This window comes from Bombus flavifrons, chromosome 6, assembly GCF_040668555.2.
Source record: "Bombus flavifrons isolate JBK064 chromosome 6, iyBomFlav1_principal, whole genome shotgun sequence".
NCBI lineage: Eukaryota > Metazoa > Arthropoda > Insecta > Hymenoptera > Apidae > Bombus > Bombus flavifrons.
Window position 1 is genome coordinate 15,400,228 of NC_138447.1, and position 21,243 is coordinate 15,421,470.

Consider the following 21,243-nt stretch of genomic DNA (forward strand, 5'->3'; position numbering starts at 1 on the left):
TATTTCTCTATATTTTTACATTGTCCCCGTTATACAAACTAAATCAATTTACCTTGCGCTACACGCTTGAAAAGCTCAGCTTTTGCTTTAGAACTCAAGGACAGAATTCTCTTTTATACAGACGCTTCACTTACCATTTCTATACTAATGAAAATATTAAATAATACCTTTTGAATGAAACGACCCGATAATACCCTGTTTCTTTCCCTTTAACCCTCTCAGAATTAACTGGATAACACGCTCCAAGGTAGCTTTTACAAAGACTGTGTTGTGGGCTGTTATATTCTTCCGTCGGGAAGATTTATGGGGACACAGGATCTCATTATAAATGGAGCTATATATCCTACGTAATACATTATGGTCAACCTACCTTTTTCATAATTTAAGCGATTTACCGTCCGTGATATTATTTTACAAAGTTCATCGCGAGAAGAAGAAGAATGTATCTGCATTCTGAAGAATGCCTGCATTGTACTCCTATTATTATATTATAGCATTTAAACACACAATGATTTTTTGTTGAAAGAAAAATAAGTTTAAAAGAAATAAATGCAAAATCTCGAGCTTTCTCTCTACATTTTCATTCTTCGTGCTTGACCTATTTCTTTTATTATGCTCCGTGTTATTATGTTATTGCGTTCAGTGTTGAAAAAAGACAGTTAATTGAATTCCAACTCATTTCTTGAAATTTTTATTCTCCGTGTTTAATCAGTTTCCTTCGAATTTAAACGTACTATACCTGCTCCGTATTATTATATTTTATTGTTAATGTATCCTATTAGTATATTTCAAGAAAAATTCGCCTTTATAAAGCGTTAATGTAAAATTTCATATCTCTTTATACATTTTTTTTCAAATCTAAGTGTATCATACTCCATACTATCGTATTATCGCTTCCATTATTATACGAAAAATACACCTCGAAAGTGTTAGCATAAATGCTCACTACGTTACTTACTTCTTTTTATTTCTTATTATCAAATATCATAGGCTAATGATATTTCGCCATTTTCCTTCTGCATGTTGTCGACTTATCGCGAGAAAGAAAAAAAAAGCAACACAAAACGATAACTAGTATCCAATTAACAGAATTAGCTTCCTTTCGTGATATCCGTGTCGCATGAAACTATCGCGGAAAGCATCGTCAAGATGCAGTGCATTATCTAAACACTGAATTTCGTCTTGGCTTTCAACTCGCGATTGCGTGTTGTTTTAAGTGTATGATCGAATTATTAATCCCATTCGCGGTGCTTTTAGCGTCAACAACTAGGGGGAACAACGTTATATAGGCGAAGTGATGGTCGCTAAATGTATTATACGTGGAGGCGAAATATATCGTCTCCTGGCGTGCGAGCGAGTGTCTATGAACGTCGTTAGACGTCTACTTAACGTGATGCAATAACGTATAACATCGGGTCTTTGTCGATCTATCGAGCTGCTTTATTCCTTCCATGTGTGGGAATTATGATAGACTTGAAAGTTAATATACCAGCCAGTGTGATTGACGTCCTGCTTCTTATTTTAGCGCTCCGTGCTTCATTTTCATTCTTTTTTCTCCCGTGGATCGAACGATAATAGAATTTTGCTCTTGCCTTTCGATAGCTTTTATTTCAATTAATTGCCATATTACTAGGTAATAATAGAGTACTCTGGTATGATTATCTAAAAATTGTATGTTACTATAGTTGTGGAAAATAATATTCTAGTTTAAAATATTTATGTAATCGCTTAAATAATAATATTCCAGATTATGTGTGCGATAATATAGTAAATAATTGCACTCAACTGTCATTTTGATATCCATACAATTTCTATAACTAGAAAATTCTATTTTACCATTACTATGTAATTTTAAAACAATACTTTCCTGAATCCTAAGTAACGATAATAAATAAATAATCGTCCAGTGCTATTTCGAAATAAACTTTTGAAATGTTTCAAATTTCCATTTATAAAATATCTCCGATACCCAATTTCCAAATTGTACAGATTTTTATAGAAAGCAATATTCAATTTACGATGCCTTTGGAATTCCAAATAATAACGTTGAAAGTTCTGCAAATAATAATTCTGTATTACATAAATATTATTGCTTTAAATATAGCAGTATCCTTTATAGATCGAAGTATGTCTCTCTTCTAGCTATTGCATCTGAAATCCAATAAATTCCTGACGGTGAACAAGAGACTTCCGGCGCTACTCGAGAAGAACGCGATGAGGGTGTACCTGGACGCGAACGGCAACGAGGGCTCCTGGCTCTACATAATGCCTTTCTACAAACTGCGTAGCGATGGTGACAGCGTAGTCGTCGGTGACAAAGTGATTTTGGAACCAGTGAACGCCGGAAGACAAGGTCTGCATGTGGCCGCCAATTACGAATTGAGCGATAATCCCGGTTGCAAGGAAGTGAATGTAGTGAATGCGGCTACGTCCTGGAAAGTAACGTTATTTATGGAGCATAGGGAGAACCAAGAGGAGATTTTAAAGGGTGGCGATGTCGTTCGTCTGTTTCACGCGGAACAAGAGAAGTTTCTTACAATGGACGAGTACAAGAAGAAGCAACATGTATTTCTCAGGACTACTGGTAGGACTAGCGCCACTGCAGCTACGAGTAGTAAAGCTTTGTGGGAGGTTGAGGTAAGAAAATTATCGTCTGATTAATATATTATGTGTTCAGGGAACCTAGCGTATAAATCCTTGATGCTTATTACTTACATATTGTTAGTATTGGACGGCCTTCAATTGGTGTAGCGAGTGTTAGATCTTGGAATAAATAAAGAATTAATAAATTATTTATTAAGAAATCAAAATAAACGTACAAGAAATTACCGGCGTAGGAATTAATAAGCAAAAAACTAATTAGTAAATAGTAAGCTTGAATAGCAACTGATCTTGCCTCGTAACGATGCATTGATGAATACATTGACGATTTGATCTATGCTACAACATGTCAGGGTTAGATTCTTTCATACCTTATTGTTAGTTTACTTAATAATAATACTATTTCTGCTACCGATGATTCGAAAGGTATAGAAATATAGTAATAATAGAAAATTCTTTGTTATTAGAGAATATATGTATGCAATATTGACAGATTTTCAAGCATTTTAATAATCTTTTCTACAGGTCGTTCAGCACGATCCTTGCAGAGGAGGAGCAGGTCATTGGAACTCCCTGTTCCGATTCAAACATTTGGCGACGGGACAATATTTGGCCGCAGAAATTGACACCGATGAACCACGTGAGACCACAAAAGGCAAGCGTGGTAAGATAGATATTTATGTGTAAAATAGAATCGACGACAGTCTTCAGGGAATGTATACATAAAGTTATTACATTTTCCCGCATGTTGTAATAGTAGAGAAGCCTTGCATAGTTATACAATAAACGTTTATAACATACGTGGTTCACACAGTTCTAAATATAATCGTGATATAGATCGTGTGGTTTATAGATCCACCTGGGCCGGTATATAGATTAGTATCAGTACCACACAGTAACGAAATAAGTTCCTTATTCGAATTGGATCCGACTACATTAACGAGAGGCGACAGTTTGGTCCCACAATCATCGTTCGTCAGGTTACATCATATATGTACGAACACCTGGGTTCACTCGACCAGTGTACCAATCGATAAGGATGACGAAAAACCTGTTATGTCAAAGGTACTTTTAAATGAAACTGATTGCAATGTATACACTGTTTAAGTTTAAAATAACGTTCTGACTTATCATATATTATGCTAATTATGTTATTAATAGGAAGTTAATGTTACAGATATTAATGATAATTTTCTGTACTTGTTACATTTTATATTTTTGACTAAATAATTTCCTAAACTAATGAAATTTTCACCCGACTTTTCTTTTTTAATTCTTGAATTACGTGAGACACGTATTGATTCTAAAATTTTGCTCAACGGTGTATACATATAATGCAATCTGTCCTATTTTCCATTCTTTTTAAAAAAATCGCTTTTCTAAATTGTAATGATATCGCAAGGTGGGTTGTGCAATCAATAAAGAAGATAAAGAGGCGTTTGCACTGAGGTCAGTGTCGCCAGTCGAGGTACGAGATCTCGATTTCGCGAATGACGCATGCAAAGTGTTAGCGTCAATTAGTGGTAAACTGGAAAAGGGTACGATCTCGCACAATGAAAGAAGAGCCGTGACAAGTTTATTGCAGGATATAGTATATTTTATAGCTGGCTTAGAGAACGAGCAGAATAAATCCGAAGCTTTAGATTTAATCGTTACCAATGCTGTCAGGGATCGGCAAAAGTTATTGCGAGAACAATACATACTTGGTCAATTATTTAAGATACTTCAGGTAAAATTGTTAAATATTGTTAAATATATTTCCTTTGTTATTTAAAATCTCCTATCTAACGTTTTTTTTCAAGATATATTTAAGTATTTGAAATTTTCCGTGCTTTTTACTTTTTCAGTTAGATAAAAGTTATATTACACGCTTTGTTACGAAATAACTAAATATTTTTAATTGAGTTGAAGATGACGCGAAAGGAAACGATAAAACTTCAATTTTCTTCGCTTCCGAGATGGTAGATAGGACATTTTAACGAAGAAGGATAGTATGAATATTATAATTTTTGGACGCGTAACTCTTCTAAAGTTTCATTTGTAGGCTCCATTCTTAGAGTCTGCGGAAGGTGAGGGACCATTTCTTAGAATAGAAGAATTGAATGATCCACGACACGCGCCGTACAAATATATGTTTCGTTTATGCTACCGAATACTTAGATTATCTCAACAAGATTATCGGAAAAACCAGGTATAGTATATTTAGATGCGATCTCACGTTTAATTATGCATGTCTATTTGAGATACACTAATTAATGTACCTCCTAACGCAGGAATATATCGCGAAACACTTTGCTTTCATGCAAAAGCAAATTGGGTACGATATTTTGGCGGAAGATACTATCACCGCATTGTTACACAATAATAGGAAATTATTAGAAAAGCATATCACGGCAGCGGAAATTGAAACTTTCGTGGGGCTTGTGAGAAAAAATATGCACAATTGGGAGTCCAGATTCCTAGATTATTTATCAGATTTATGTATTTCTAACAGAAAAGCGATTGCCGTAACACAAGAATTAATTTGTAAAAGCGTACTAAGCGAAAAGAATAAAGATATATTGTTAGAAACTAGGTAAGGTAGACTTCATTCATTAACAGCCGTGATTTCATCTATATCGATTTCATATAATAAATTTCTTCAGGATGACGAAAACTCAGGTTGAAGTCGAAGAGTTGGACGAGAAACAGGAGAATGATGAACCACGAATAACTGTGATGGAAGAGTATGAAGTTTTTCTTGTATGGAATAATGGGATGGTTAGTATCGTTATATAAGTTGTATATTTATTTTTATATAAATATAAAGTCTATTCAAAGTATTTAAAACGTTTAATAATCTATATAGAAGACAATGTCTTTAAACGAGTTATCAAGAGCAGCAAAGATAGGCAACGTTCAAGACGCAGCCATATTAGACTATTATAGACATCAATTAAATCTCTTCAGCAATATGTGTCTAAATAGACAGTATTTAGCGTTAAATAACTTATCACCACATCTGGACATCGGTCTTATACTCAAGTAAGTACAGATAAAATATCTTGTGATTACTATTTAATTTATTATAGGATATAAAAAACGTTTCAATAAAATATTCAGGTGTATGGAGGACGAAACGGTGCCATATGAATTACGCGCCTCATTTTGTCGACTTATGTTACATCTTCACGTTGACAGAGATCCGCAAGAGCAAGTGACACCAGTTAAATACGCCCGACTTTGGTCTGAAATTCCTTCGAAAATGAGCATCAATGAGTACGTGAATAGAATGCAGAATTATGTGCATACGTAATATGCGAATGTATAATATTTTGAAACATTTATGAAATGTATTGTCTGCTTTTAGTTACGATGCAAACAGGATGCGGGATCAAAATAAGGAAGGCGTGCGCGCCAAGTTTAGCGCAACTATAATGTTTGTGGAAGATTATTTGTGTAATGTTGTGGCAAAGATGTGGTCTTTTGCGGATCAAGAACAGAATAAACTTACGTTCGAAGTAAGACATTTGAAAGAATATATTGAACATATTTTATTCGCAAAATAATCATTATCGTTTAATGTTACTTTAATAATGTTTTAGGTCGTGAAATTGGCACGCGATTTAATTTATTTCGGTTTCTACAGCTTCAGCGATCTTTTGAGATTAACGAAAACGTTGCTCAGTATTTTGGACTGTATCTCAGAAAACGATGTAGCCGATGGAAAAATTCCAACTGGTGACATTGATTGTAAGTGTTTAAAAAATTATTTTTTATTTACCCGACTCACAATTAACAACGCTTGAACATAACGTTCCTTGTACAGTATTATTACCTCCCGATAATTGTGTCTTTTTTGTACACCATAGAACCAACCACTGTATCTCTTCCATTGACACTATGTAAATGTCTAGTACAAAATAAATAATTCATATTTTTATTTATTTCAATCCTCCAATATCCATACCGTGTGACATAAACTAAAAAAATATTATATTAAACAAATACATGTACTGAACAAGCACAAATTCTAATATATGTCATATATAATTAACTAACCAATGTTGAAAACTCCTAAAGCTGATTCTGTGGATTCTAAGGACATAGGTAATGTATAATTGTGATTTAATGACGATTTGAAATAGTTACGATTCAATTATTTTGATACAATTTTTCTTTCATGCATGTTGCTCTATACCCTTCGTTGCACGTCTGTTTATTTTTCCCAGCAATTTCCTTTGATGTTTTCCATTTTTGATGTTTTGTATTCGTAAACATAAATATTTTTATTAATGATAATTATGATTCTGATAACGTAACTATTTGCTATATTTAATCTCTAATATCTCGCTTGAAATAATTTCTTTGCAAATTCATGTAGAAATAATTAAAAAATTATATATTTAATGAATTAAGAACGGATTTAAAATTGCTTGTAACATTTGCTAGCGGAAGGTGGAGTATTGAGATGTATTGGAGACATGGGCGCAGTAATGACGAGCTTAACACTGGGTCCAGCTGGCCAAGTATTGGCAGGCAGTTCATCTCCTAGACCAAAACCACTTTTGAAAAAAGAATATCCCCTAGTAATGGACACGAAGCTGAAAATAATTGAAATTTTACAATTCATACTCGATGTTCGATTGGACTACAGGATTTCTTGTTTGCTGAGCATCTTCAAGCAAGAGTTTGATGAAACTGAAAGAGCTTCCGGTGACTTGAGTCTTGGTCAGAAAACTATCGATTTAGAATTAATAGGCACACAAGCAGAGGGTATATTTGGTAGCAGGTAATTTATCATCTATGTTTTTCAGTTCTTTCACTACATATTAGGATATTTCATAAATTATTCTATTTAGCGAGGAATGTGTGGCGTTGGATCTAGATGGCCAAGGTGGCCGAACATTTCTACGTGTTTTGTTACATTTGGCTATGCACGATTATCCACCGTTAGTTTCCGGAGCGTTACATTTGCTTTTCAGACACTTTAGCCAAAGACAAGAAGTTTTACAAGCATTTAAACAAGTACGTTATGCGTGAAATTACGATAGAATCATTAACAGGGGGAGAAAAGAAACAAGAAAGATTTATTAAATTATTGCGAATAGGTACAACTTTTGGTTTCCGATAGCGACGTTGAATCCTATAAACAAATAAAATCCGACTTAGATGTTTTACGACAGTCGGTTGAGAAATCGGAACTTTGGGTTTACAAATCTAAAGCATCGGAGGAACATGGTAATAAAAAGAAGAAGAGTAAAGAGGAAGAAGATGATGGAGCTACTCCTCGAAAAGCTCCGCCTCAATTGTCTACATCGGATAAAAAAGGTATTCCTGATAATCTTACATATGGAGTCATTAAAAAAGTAAAGAAATAATATAGGATATGGTGTATAAGAGTATAGGAATATAGAAATATAGAAAAAGATATTGGAAAAAGAATATAGAAATATATATATAGAAATATAGGAATAAAATATAATATTCTTTCTAACGTAGAAATTATTTATAATTATAGGATCTGCGATAGATTTAGACATTGGTCCACCATTGCACGCAGACCAAGCGGAGGAATATAAAAAGATACAACAGATCCTAATTCGAATGAACAAGTTATGCATTCAAACGATAGGTGGTCAAATAAAACCACGAAAACACGAGCAAAGACTTTTACGCAACGTCGGAGTACATACGGTCGTCTTAGACTTGTTGCAAGTTCCGTTTGACGCGAAGGAAGACGTCAGAATGAACGAGTTGATGCGACTGGCGCACGATTTTCTACAGAACTTTTGCTTAGGAAATCAACAGAATCAAGTTCTTTTACATAAGCAATTGGATTTGTTTTTAAATCCTGGTATACGCGAAGCTCAAACAGTATGTAGCATTTTTCAAGACAATTCGACTTTGTGCAATGAAGTAAATGCCAAGGTGATACAGCATTTTGTGCATTGCATAGAAACTCATGGGAAACATGTGCAATATTTGAAATTTCTTCAAACGATAGTAAAAGCTGAGAATCAATTTATTAGGAAATGCCAGGAAATGGTAATGCAAGAAGTAAGTGGCACTCGTATTGGCGAGTAAATCTTAAATTTTTAAACTTAGATTTTTTAAAAATATACGAATTAATTGCGCTTTTCGTCGTAGTTGGTTCAAGCAGGCGAGGACGTTTTGGTTTTTTATAACGATCGAGCTTCTTTCAATCATTTTGTGGAAATGATGCGATCTGAACGACATCGGATGGACGAAAGTAGTCCACTCAAGTAATTCATTTAAGAAATATAATAACGTAGTAAATTATGTGTTATATTTTATATTAATATATATGTATATATTTTAGATACCACGTAGAATTGGTTAAATTATTAGCTTGTTGTACAATGGGTAAAAATGTTAATACGGAAATTAAATGTCACAGTCTTTTACCACTAGACGATATCGTTGTTATGGTGTCGCATTCAGATTGCATACCTGAAGTAAGTTTATTCATAATTATTTCTGGAGAAATTGTATTTGCAAAATTACATGCAATTATTTTAACGTTTATTTATAGGTAAAAGAAGCATATATTAATTTCCTGAATCATTGTTACATTGACACGGAAGTCGAAATGAAAGAAATTTACACGTCAAATCATATGTGGTCGTTGTTCGAAAAGTCTTTCATTGTAGACATGGGAATTATAGCAACAGCCACACACGATCGTGAACACGCTGACACAGCTCTGGAAAATTATGTGACAGGTTGCCTAATGAATATCATTACAACGTTCTTTAGCAGTCCATTTTCAGATCAAAGTACTACAGTACAGGTATTGTATTCGTCTATTTCAATAATTTTAAATGAACTTTCTGGTTTTCGTTATTTCTCGGTACTGTGTTTATAAATACAATTTCAACGAAATCTAATTGGCTTAAGTGTTAAATTGAAAGGAATTATTCATCTTTGTTATTTACAAAACTTTTCACACGAATTTCCTAACTAATATTGGTATTTATTTGATGGCACTTCAATCTGTTAAGCACAATAATTTATTCGGATATAAGGAATTAACAAGCAAAAACACATTACTTCTTACCACATGTGTCTATATCATTTTAATAACAGCACAAAAGCATTTCTTTTATTCTATGTTATGTTTTATCATTTTCTTACGTAAAAAAGATTTATCTGTGATTATATCCATTTATATTACATTTCAGATTGTACAGCCAATATTTTGATTCTTTCGACTATTTGCACAATGAGATATTATATTCGTATTAAATTGATAAAATATTATTACTTTCTAATATTTCGATTGTATTTATATATAAGTATGGTTTATATAATTAATTCGCTATTTACTTAGATACTTTACATTTAATATTTATTATGTTTCATTACTTAACTGCAGTACGTCATAATGGAGGTAATTTTTCGAAAAAGATATGGGCTGCTAGAACTAATATAATAACTTGAACTTAAAAGTTATATTGTATCATAGTAAATTAAAAGTATATAGTGGTATCATGTAAAAATATCTCTAAGAAAATTGAATTTTCAAATACATATTTAAAGTATAAGCGTAATGAAATATACAGGCATATAGTATATCTACAAATAACATAATCTTAACATATGAAATAATTATGAGCAAAAGCCTGTGCAGTTATTCTGTCACTTAATTTATCTGATAATTTCTTGCTTTGCATGACAAACACATTAATTTTAGGTTTATTTAGAAAAGCCAAGTACATATCACAAACTTATGGAAGCATTAGTATTTATTTATATAATTTAATTTGTTTTATTTAACGCTCCATGGTATATATATTTTGTTTTTTTTTTTTTTTGGTATACTTGTTTGCCTATACTGGTAAGCCAGAGTAATATAAGTCGATAACTACGGCGTTAATATATTTTTTGATGTGTGCTTGGTAACTGGTGATTGCATCAGCGGCATGTTCTGTGTTTTTGGCATGCAACACCTGGCCTTCTTTGACTCATCAACATTGGTTTACTGGGTCTGGGTGCTGGGTCTATATGGTGGTGGGTTGATTTACTAATAGAAACATCTCCACGAGGCTAGACTTTATTGGAGCATCAAGGAAAGTGACCGGATTACTGATACTAATGTTACTGGCTATGTGAGTACCAAAATTGAAAGAAACGCTCACTCAATTTATGAGCAATTGTAAATACACTCGCAATACTAATATGGATACTGTTGAGATTTAAAACGAAGAAAATCATTCTCACTACATACATATAATTCATTGAATAGTATAAATTAATCTGAGAAGTTTTATCATTCATAAACACTTTTGTTGTAAATAGGCGTATCTCTTTGTAAACGAATAACAGCACGTATTAAGGGAATTTGAAAAATATAAGTACAGATATGTGCTTCATCGATGTTACGGTGGTTTTCAAATTTCTAAATTTAAATGTTGTAAATAGAAACTTTAATATATCTCTGGACAATTGTACTAACACATTCACTGTCTTCGACGAACAAGCTTGCTGTATCTGTTCTTCTAACAATAAGTACTAGCCATAAATCATTTATTTTATTTGGAGTACTCTTCTGTATCTATTCTTTTGCACTTCACGCAGCATGAATCTGTGGTTTAATACATTATATGGAACTTTTTCACTATTGGAGCTTGGCAATGAGTGTGTTATATTACGTACGAAAAACAATTCAAATAATAATAGTAATTTTATTATATTATGAATTTATAACGAATGCATCTTTGTTGTCTAAATTTAAATTTTCAATGAAAGATGCTTTACATATTCACATTTTATTTAGATATAAATTGTAACAAAAATTTTAATAATACATATATTCCTTTTATATATAAGTATATATATATACATTTATAAAAATGTTGACAATATTAAAAGGCACTAAACACTTCTTTTTTAAAACAGACACGACAACCTATATTCGTTCAATTACTTCATGCGGCTTTTAAAGTCTCACAGTGCGGGTGGCTAAATGCTGGTCAAAGATTTAATGTCGAAAATTGTATAAGAACATTATCAGACGTAGGTAAGCTTATTTAGATTGCTCTTAATATTAAATTTACAATTTTTCTTTGTATCCATTTTATAAAACAAAAAATACAATTTATTTAAATTATCAGCTAAAGGAAGAGGCATAGCCATTCCAACAGATTTGGAAAGCCAAGTTGCTTCCATGTTCAATAAGGCAGCGATGCTTAGTAGACAAACAAGTAAATGGCTTCAAGCTGCGAAACAACCAAAGATAGAACGTACGCAAAGTCAGGTAATTTTTGTCAAAAAGCAATTACTTTATGTTTGACTAATTTCTCTAATAAACGTTAAACCTTTCGTAATCGATTTATAATTGATGTGATCTTTGGATATGTAGAGTGACTTAATTTGTGAGGAAGATAGTAAAGATCAGGTAAAAGTCACTCATAAAATCCTGATAGTGTATTAGCTTACTACATCTATAGTGCTCTAGCGTAGCATATTAGTTAATATTAGTTTGTAAGTAGCGTAACATTACGGATGAATATTATACATAAGATAGAATAACAGGAGTAAATGCATCATAGAAACGAAATATTTATGTGTACTATGTAATTATTACGGAATGATGTATTTTTATTTAGCTAATGCGTTTGGATCGAAGTATCATAGAAGGTTTACAAGACATAGTATCGTTATTGGAAGAACAATTGAAACCACTAGTTCAGTCTGAATTATCTTTGTTAGTGGATATACTCTATCGGCCAGAATTACTGTTCCCAGCAGCGAGTGACGCTAGAAAACGTTGCGAGAATGGTGGCTTCATCAAAAGGTAAATTATCGCTTTATACCATTTCAAGCTATGCCTAATCCATTATCTTACCTATATTGAAGTATCGTTTCGATATATTTTAATGTAAATCATCAATAATAATCCTTGATCGTTTTTCTACCGTTCAGATTAATCAAACATACGGAAAAGCTACTCGAAGAAAAGGAAGAAAAATTATGTGTAAAGGTGTTGAGGACTCTCAGGGAAATGATGGCCATTGACCCTGAATACGGCGAGAAGGTGAGTTTTATAATATTACATTCTGCATGCAATTACAAGAATCGTATCTACTATACGGAAAAAGAGTCACGTATTATGGAAAAGGGCATTCAGTTGTTTCCGACAAAACGTTATTGACATTAATTAGCGGTAACAAATCCTTCAGGCATGCTTTACGTATGCTAGCTAGCTTGGTAATTCCAATAATCGATATTTTGGAATGTAATTAGCGATCGATGTTATACTTTAGATATATGCGATAATTTCAGCAAATCTTTTTTTCTTTATTGGAGCTTACAGACGCAGCGAGTAAAATGCATGCGCAAATTTGGTAGATGATCTTATGGCGCGCGATATAGCAGTAAAAACTGTATGTCGAAGTATAAGTACAAAGTATAAGTATAAGTATAGTTATCGATGAAGATAATTCATTTGTGAATCGCTTATTTTATTAAAATAATATTAATGCTCCATCGATATACGTTGCGACAGGGGGAAGATTTTAAGAATACTGTTTTGGAGCATGCCACTTTTAATTGGGATTTGCTACCGTTAATTAGCACCGCACCTCGACCGATTTAACATGTTACCGTTCTCTAAGTTCTAGTTGAACCTAAATTTACGAAGATTTGTGTCTCCATATCCACTCGTTCTTTACATGTTTGCCGAAAAGCTAAATGCCCATATGTTCACGGCACAATTTAGATGATCAGCATATATACACGATCGACAGTTTTTTAGTTGGCAATATATACATATATTAAAAATAAGGAGAACAAAAATATATGCGAATGAGATAGAAATACACAATAAGCTTCGTGAATACATTATACAAATTTAAAATTAAACAGTGTTCGGGTGAGTAGGTTTCGTAGAATAGATATGTAGGTAAAGATGTTTTCATGCTGCAAACGAAGAGCGAGGGTGTCATGGAAGAAGAAGAAACAGAGCAGAAGGCCGAGTCACAAGTTGGAACAGACTCTGTCGATGAGTCTGAGACTCGTCATATGACTCAGGAAGAGCGGGTAAAAATTAAAGTAGATAACAACGGTAATTTGTGGGCACAACGTATATAAATTGGCAACATGAATTTGATTTATACTAATGAGAATTTTATCTCACCATCACTCTATCGTTATTTATTATCTATATATTTATACAATTTTTGATATTCAGTACTTTCTCTTCTACTATTTTTTTTTTTTTTTTTTTGCCTTTCTTATAAATTATCATATACGTATATACACGCATAGGGCATCCCGCTGATAAACAAGAAATCTAATCTGCTGATGTATCTTTAATATTAAGACCACAACTATTTATATGATATTTAGTAGCTGCTTGCTAACAAGCTACGTGATACATACTTAATTCAATTTGCTTAAGTACAAAATACGATGTACGTTGTGTAGGTAACCTTATGTGCATGTGCTTGATTAATTTTACTACATTATACACTTTGATTCATTTTCTATTCCATTTTCTACTCTAGTATTAATTTATTTTTTCTGTTCATACATAAAATATAATCATCATAGCGTAGGTATGTGATCTCGTGTATGACAAATAATTATGATTTACGATAGGAGGTATTGTACATTGTGACTATGTCGATTTACTTGAACATAAGTAATTGAATTGATAAGCAGATAGATGTTTTAAATAAGTTGAACGATTTCAACTTATCGTGAATCAAAATTTCTAGAAAGTCTCCAGAGTATTATTATTACGTAGTGTAAAATATCTTTCCAAGTACAATCCAGTATGGGCATAGAGTTTAGAAATAAGAAAGTACAGTATATGTACATACACTTTTACTACAAATAGGGTGTACCAATACGTCCATAGATCTTTTTACTATTTTTAACGTAAGCCATACATATAATTGATAGCATGAGAGCAGCAACGTAGAACGTAGAAATCAGATTGTATTTTAAATATAGAATTATTGAATAATTAATAATAATGCTAGAAATTCCAAGAGTATATACATATATACATGTAGTACATCTACATATACTGTATGTAAAGCATTTAATTCTCTTTGCTATATCTCCTTATATATGTGTTTCATATACTAAACATGTTTGAATGTACGACTTATAAACTTTATGTATGATACCTACTTGATTCGTCGTGTATTTGCCCTAAAAAGATCTGATTGCAAACAAATTTTTTCTACTGTACATTTTCCAAAATATACGACAACGTCTTTTTTGCATCTCTTTAAACATTACAAACTATGTGTAAAGTTAATTATATAGGATATTTATGAAAATACCGAGAACTGTGCAAGTATCTTTTTTACTCTGAAGCACAACTAATGTATATACACATCGATTTAATTATTTTTAGTATTAAATCGATATTATTATTGATATTTTTATAATATATAACAAACAATGCACCGGTGTCCCTTTAAAATATATTCAATTTTTTTTTAATTATTATGCACGATGTATTGGTACATCTCAATTGATTCAAATTTGTTTTATCACACCAACGTGTTTCCCCTTTCCTTTTTCTCAGGGAGATGTACTGCGGAACAATCTCCTGGTTCGTTACTTTGGAAAGTCCTTTATACAGAAACCGGAAAACGTGGAAATTGGAGTATCGCATACTGCTCCAATTACACATGGACCAGGGGGTATAAAGAAAATTTTGGAAAACTAATTTTTCGCCATAAAGATAAAGAACAATTTATTTTAAGTATTTCTTTTTCTATAGCTAAACTGCTGAGTCGGGCAGGACGCACGTTGCACGAGATTCAAAGTCATCTCGATCGTGAAGGTGCCTCAGATTTGGTAGTGGAGTTGGTGATTAAAAGCGTCCACTCTCCGAGTATATTTGTGGAAGCTATAGAACTTGGCATCGCGTTGTTGGAAGGAGGAAATCCTATTATACAGAAAAGTGTGTTCAATAAACTAATGGGTGGTGATTTGAGTCAATCCTTTTTCAAGGTATATTACTGATAATCTAATTTTTTTTTAAACATTATTGATAAACGACTAAATTAGATAAAAATAAAAAATATAATCTACCTACTTCAATGTTAGATAAATTAACTTGCTTAAAAATAGAGATATAGTTTGAAATAAAGGATATAATTTCTGCAGGTGTTTTACGACAAAATGAAAGACGCCCAGCAAGAAATAAAATCCACGGTTACAGTGAACACTTCTGATATAGCAGCGAAAGCCCACGAAGACAAGGAACAGAGCAAAGAAATAGAGAAGATATCAAAGAAGCGTACATCAGGTATAGTAAAACGATATTCCAATAACTTTCATTTATATCTTTTTACATTGATCGCTTCTTCGTACAGGAAAACCCAATGGGATAGTAATAACAGACGAGTTACGAGAAGAATTGAATCAAGCTGCATCCTCTACCGTGCAAGCGTACGCGAATGTGCGTAATCTTGCTTCCGGCGAAGATCCAACGAACAACGCAGCTCTGGGAAGTGCGTTGGAAGATATGATAGCAGAAAAATTAGAAAGGCATCGTACGGGAACAACTGGTAACGAGAGAGACGAAGGGCAATTGAGTGCAAAAGTTTTAGTAATGCAGCCAATTTTACGTTTTTTGCAATTGTTGTGTGAAAATCACAATCGTGACTTACAGGTAATTCTCTTGACTTTCGGGGATATTAAAAATATTTTCTTTAATATTATGCTTCGACTGCGGATGTTTATGCACGATTGAAAATATAGTTTCAAAGTATAATATTTATTATAAAATTTAGTAGATGAAAAAGATTTAAATCTCTGCGTTAAATTCCATTTTTTCATAGCGTTTGTAGACGCGTGAATTTGCATAAATATCCACAATCTAATGATAATATTTACTACATTGAAAATATTTCTATGTTTTTATAGAATTTCTTACGTAATCAAAATAACAAGACGAATTTCAATCTGGTATCCGAAACGCTCATGTTCTTAGACTGCATCTGTGGTTCAACGACTGGCGGATTAGGATTGTTAGGGCTGTATATAAATGAACAAAATGTTGCGTTAATCAATCAGACATTGGAAACATTGACAGAGTACTGCCAGGGACCGTGTCACGATAATCAGAACTGTATTGCGACACACGAGTCTAACGGATTAGATATAATAACAGCCTTGATATTGAACGATATTAATCCTTTGGGAAAAACTAGAATGGACCTGGTGTTAGAGTTAAAAAATAACGCTAGCAAATTGTTGCTTGCTATAATGGAAAGTAGAGGAGATAGCGAGAATGCGGAAAGAATTCTGTATAATATGAATCCAAAACAATTAGTCGATGTCGCATGCCGCGCATTCCACCAAGAATCTTTGGACGATGATGGCGACGTGGATGATTCTTCTATAGATGGCGAAGAAGGAGTATCACCCAAAGAGGTAACGATCTTACAGATAAATAAAATCTTATTTCTCCTTTTAGAGATGAACAATTAAGAATGGCTAAAAAGGATATAATATAATTATTGGTAATTAATTGTTCTTTTAGGTCGGGCATAATATTTATATCTTGTGTCATCAATTAGCACAGCATAATAAAGAATTATCATCGATGTTGAAACCATCTGAACAGAATAATGCAGATCCGAAAATTAATAAGGCATTGCAATATTATGCGACTCATACAGCCCAGATTGAGGTACAACAGTTACATTTGTACGTACATAATAATTTACTGCTTACGTATCTTTCAAAAACTCGTAATTTACATTAGATCGTTAGACATGATAGAACGCTGGAGCAAATTGTCTTCCCAATTCCTGAGATTTGTGAACTCATTACTTTGGACACGAAGATTAAAGTATTAAATACTACAGAACGCGACGATCAAGGGTCGAAGGTTTCTGATTTCTTTGAAAGGACCGAGGATATGTTTAACGAAATGAAATGGCAGAAGAAACTTAGAGGTACGATGTTCTAACGTTGCTATAGTTAATGTAGTTATTTACTCTTGTTCATTGAAATCTATTTACATATACTTTTATAACTTTTCAGGACAACCAGTATTATTCTGGATGAGCAGTTACATGTCACTTTGGAGTAATATTTTATTCAACTGTGCAGTACTCATAAACCTTATCGTAGCTTTCTTCTATCCATTTGTAGATTCTGTGCCTAGTAAGTTCTTATACTTTTCTTTTTTTAATTGACAGATTTGCACTAAGCGAACGTATTTAAATATCTGTTTTCTTGCTTACTGTAGAATTGAGTTCACACTTATCTGCCCTTATCTGGGCGGTGATGCTTTCGTCAGCTGTTATTGTCATTACCTTACCTCGAGAATCCGGTATACGAACGCTAGTAGCTTCAACGATATTACGATTGATTTTTTCCATAGGACCAGAACCAACATTATGGTTACTTGGCTTTCTTACGGTAAATTCAAAGCAACGTACTTAAAATGAGATCTATTCTTATAACGTGACTGTCTGTAATCGATGTATGTTTCAGGTTGTATTAAAAGTTGTACATCTTATAAGTATTATAGGTAATCAGGGCACTTTGACAAAGAGTCTAGAGCAAATAGTGACAAACGTTGAACTTTTGTATCATATATCGTATCTTATATTTTGCGTTCTTGGCATTTGTATGCATCCATTTTTCTACTCAGTTTTAGTACGTATTGCATTACTAAAGTAAATCGCGCTTAAACTAAAACCAAACGCATACTAAATTTCCGTATCTTTTTCTAGCTCTTTGACGTAGTGTATCGCGAAGAAACGTTGCTCAATGTAATAAGATCTGTTACAAGGAACGGAAGATCTATTATACTTACCGCTGTATTGGCGTTAATTCTAGTTTATATGTTCTCCATTATCGGTTTTATGTTTTTCAAGGACGATTTTCTGGTGACAGTTGACGAGGAGCTTGTGTGTGAGTGTTCTAATATTATACTTTATAATTGCCTTTTTAATAATAGAGATATTGATTTTGTATGTTTATTAATTACAGCATCATATATGGATGCAGCGGCGGGTACTTGTAACATTGCTGATAATGAAAAATGCGAAGCAACGGAGACAGTATCCCGATATATTCGCGATGGTATTTTTCTTCTCCTATAGAATACCGTTTATATAGAAATATAATATTGAGAATAATTAATATAAGATTATTATATTTTTTAGCTTGATATTATTATAAGAAATATAATTGTACGAAATTACAGTAACATCTTCATGTTTGTGCAGTGAACGAAGAAGACAGTCAGGCAGATGTAATTAACGTTGGAGGAGAACTAAAGGAACGGGCATGCGATTCCCTTGTTATGTGTATTGTTACAACTTTGAATCAAGGTTTAAGAAATGGTGGAGGAATTGGAGATATTCTACGGGCCCCATCTAGTACAGTAAGTATAGAAACAAAACCCGAAGGAAACGCTATTATTCATATGCATGTTAATTATATTAATATGCATGTTAATGTTGCAGGAGCCCTTGTTCGTTGCTAGAGTCGTATACGATCTACTGTTCTTCTTCATTGTCATAATTATCGTTCTGAATCTTATTTTTGGTGTTATCATTGATACGTTTGCTGATCTCAGATCGGAAAAACAGCAGAAGGAATTAATATTGAAGAATACCTGTTTTATTTGCGGTAAGATTATTGATATAATTATATTGCCATTTCATTTACGATATATTGTATCGTGCACATATTGTTAACCGATTTATCGTACATTGCTGTTGTTTGTAACATTTCATTCGCAGGACTGAACAGATCATCTTTCGATAACAAAACGGTTTCCTTCGAAGAACACGTGAAACACGAGCATAATATGTGGCATTACCTCTATTTCATTGTCCTGGTAAAGGTGAAAGATCCTACGGAGTTCACAGGGCCAGAGTCTTACGTGTACGCGATGGTGAAGGTAATAGTCCATAGAGCTTCAAAAAATTGAATCATGCTTAAACTTTTAAGCTCTGTGTACTTTTTACAGGATCGAAATCTTGACTGGTTCCCGAGATTAAGGGCCAAATCGTTGGCAGCAGACGAGGGCGAAGGGGAACAAGTAGAGTTAAGAAGTTTACAATCTCAGTTAGAGTCCACGCAACAGTTAGTGAAATGCTTATCTCAACAACTTACCGAGCTTCGCGATCAGGTAATTCATGTTTGAAAATTGTTTCCAATATTTGGATATTATTTCCGATCGTTATTAATTTCGTGGAATATATTTGTCTGTTTTTAACCAGATGACGGAGCAACGAAAGCAGAAACAGCGGCTAGGCCTTTTGAATTCTGCATCCGCGATTTTACACAACGTAGCAACGTAAATCTGAGATAAGTGTACTTCAGAATTTCGTTTTTAATCGTACATGAATCTCAATTTGATACTCTAACATGATATTTAATGCATAAGTTTGTGTGTTCTTAAGAAGCATTTAAAGACACTGGAAAATACTATGAGAGTAACACGTAGCATTTGTACGGTTTTGTTCCTAATTTCAACGTAGGGTTAGATGAGAAAAGTTATCGTACTCGATGAGTTGTATTGGTTAAACAGATTGAAGCATTTTACATCAAACATTAATATCTTTAAATATATTTTCAATCAGTTTTATCTCGTGCGAGTAATTTCTGTGGGGTCCGTGTTACTTAAAACGAAACAATCAGGAAGAACATTGTCTTAAATAGAACAACACGATCGTTTTTATTGTTATACACACATAAATAGCCAAAGGATCATATCGAAATATATAAAAGGAGCATGTTTAAAATTCCTATCGAGAGATTTTAATATTTTTATGACTTGTTTAAAGCGAGTTCTTGAGAATGTGTTGTCTTTTATAGTCATAGAATGTGTATGTAAAATAACTGTCTGATTGATTTTCTAGATTAGTTAATTTTCCTGGTTGTGTTTATAGATGTTTAAGTTTGTAAAATAGAAACCCTTTTCAAATCGCTTGTTTTTAGGATCCTCTCGACGAGCCTTTCTGAGTTTCCCAATTTTCGTATCGTTATGAAAAAAAAAGAAAAAAAAACACGCACAGATTTGCAAGTAACGTGCGTAGGGACATTTTAACGAAACAAATATTTTTTCTAAGCATTAGGATGCTATAAAAGTTATCGAAGATTTTACTGATTTTATATAATTTACAAGACGTGTGATAAATTTCTAAACAAATAGATGTTACCTCGTTATGAATGAGTTCATAAAGAATTAGAAAGCAAAGGACAGGATGATCGTTGTAAAATTTTGATGCTTATCTACTATTTGCCTGATGTTGGTAAACAATTAAATATATTACAGTTGCGGAAAATATAGATACATGGTTATGGTGATTGTTTCGAACGGTTATCGTGTGGCAGATTTTCATGTAATTGCTCGTTAATATTTATAAATCAATGTCAATAAATATCGTTGTTCACGTCTGAACGTAAGATATAAATTAAGATAATTGTTGTATCCGAAGTATGTTGGATGGAAATCTATAGGAATTGTTATATTATGCACCGGAGACACTTACGAGGATCGTGTGCAATATATAGTTACGTTTTTCGATTCGTTGAAAGTTTATTTTCCACTAACATATTTTAACTCGGACGATATCCAACGTCTCTGTCTATATATATAAACATTTATACGTATATGTATATGAATATATTGTACGTTGA

General features: G+C 32.9%; 1 protein-coding gene across 13 annotated transcripts in view; it reads left to right on the top strand.

Annotated features, from left to right (window-relative positions):
- LOC138180553 (inositol 1,4,5-trisphosphate receptor) overlaps positions 1–20,184 on the top strand; it is a 47,060-nt gene extending 26,876 nt beyond the window's left edge. The window contains exons 6-48 of one of the 13 annotated variants that reach the window (XM_069114529.1): positions 2,143–2,637; positions 3,127–3,265; positions 3,455–3,666; positions 4,004–4,330; positions 4,646–4,792; positions 4,875–5,176; positions 5,247–5,361; positions 5,450–5,625; positions 5,704–5,859; positions 5,951–6,101; positions 6,186–6,333; positions 6,664–6,690; positions 7,033–7,372; positions 7,443–7,608; positions 7,692–7,911; positions 8,102–8,640; positions 8,731–8,846; positions 8,924–9,059; positions 9,137–9,394; positions 10,635–10,712; positions 11,503–11,623; positions 11,718–11,860; positions 11,966–12,001; positions 12,213–12,400; positions 12,529–12,640; positions 13,537–13,644; positions 15,149–15,266; positions 15,347–15,579; positions 15,736–15,877; positions 15,945–16,243; positions 16,498–17,007; positions 17,117–17,266; positions 17,342–17,534; positions 17,623–17,745; positions 17,831–18,003; positions 18,079–18,243; positions 18,321–18,501; positions 18,580–18,672; positions 18,819–18,976; positions 19,059–19,224; positions 19,338–19,498; positions 19,568–19,729; positions 19,821–20,184. In XM_069114529.1, coding sequence (XP_068970630.1) covers positions 2,143–2,637; positions 3,127–3,265; positions 3,455–3,666; positions 4,004–4,330; positions 4,646–4,792; positions 4,875–5,176; positions 5,247–5,361; positions 5,450–5,625; positions 5,704–5,859; positions 5,951–6,101; positions 6,186–6,333; positions 6,664–6,690; positions 7,033–7,372; positions 7,443–7,608; positions 7,692–7,911; positions 8,102–8,640; positions 8,731–8,846; positions 8,924–9,059; positions 9,137–9,394; positions 10,635–10,712; positions 11,503–11,623; positions 11,718–11,860; positions 11,966–12,001; positions 12,213–12,400; positions 12,529–12,640; positions 13,537–13,644; positions 15,149–15,266; positions 15,347–15,579; positions 15,736–15,877; positions 15,945–16,243; positions 16,498–17,007; positions 17,117–17,266; positions 17,342–17,534; positions 17,623–17,745; positions 17,831–18,003; positions 18,079–18,243; positions 18,321–18,501; positions 18,580–18,672; positions 18,819–18,976; positions 19,059–19,224; positions 19,338–19,498; positions 19,568–19,729; positions 19,821–19,901 — 8,064 coding nt within the window. In that variant the 3' untranslated portion in view covers positions 19,902–20,184. The remainder of the gene's footprint in view (positions 1–2,142; positions 2,638–3,126; positions 3,266–3,454; positions 3,667–4,003; positions 4,331–4,645; positions 4,793–4,874; positions 5,177–5,246; positions 5,362–5,449; positions 5,626–5,703; positions 5,860–5,950; positions 6,102–6,185; positions 6,334–6,663; positions 6,691–7,032; positions 7,373–7,442; positions 7,609–7,691; positions 7,912–8,101; positions 8,641–8,730; positions 8,847–8,923; positions 9,060–9,136; positions 9,395–10,634; positions 10,713–11,502; positions 11,624–11,717; positions 11,861–11,965; positions 12,002–12,212; positions 12,401–12,528; positions 12,641–13,536; positions 13,645–15,148; positions 15,267–15,346; positions 15,580–15,735; positions 15,878–15,944; positions 16,244–16,497; positions 17,008–17,116; positions 17,267–17,341; positions 17,535–17,622; positions 17,746–17,830; positions 18,004–18,078; positions 18,244–18,320; positions 18,502–18,579; positions 18,673–18,818; positions 18,977–19,058; positions 19,225–19,337; positions 19,499–19,567; positions 19,730–19,820) is intronic. The other 12 variants (XM_069114530.1, XM_069114535.1, XM_069114532.1 and 9 more) reach the window with 12 other exon arrangements.
- The last annotated feature ends 1,059 nt before the right edge of the window (positions 20,185–21,243 follow it).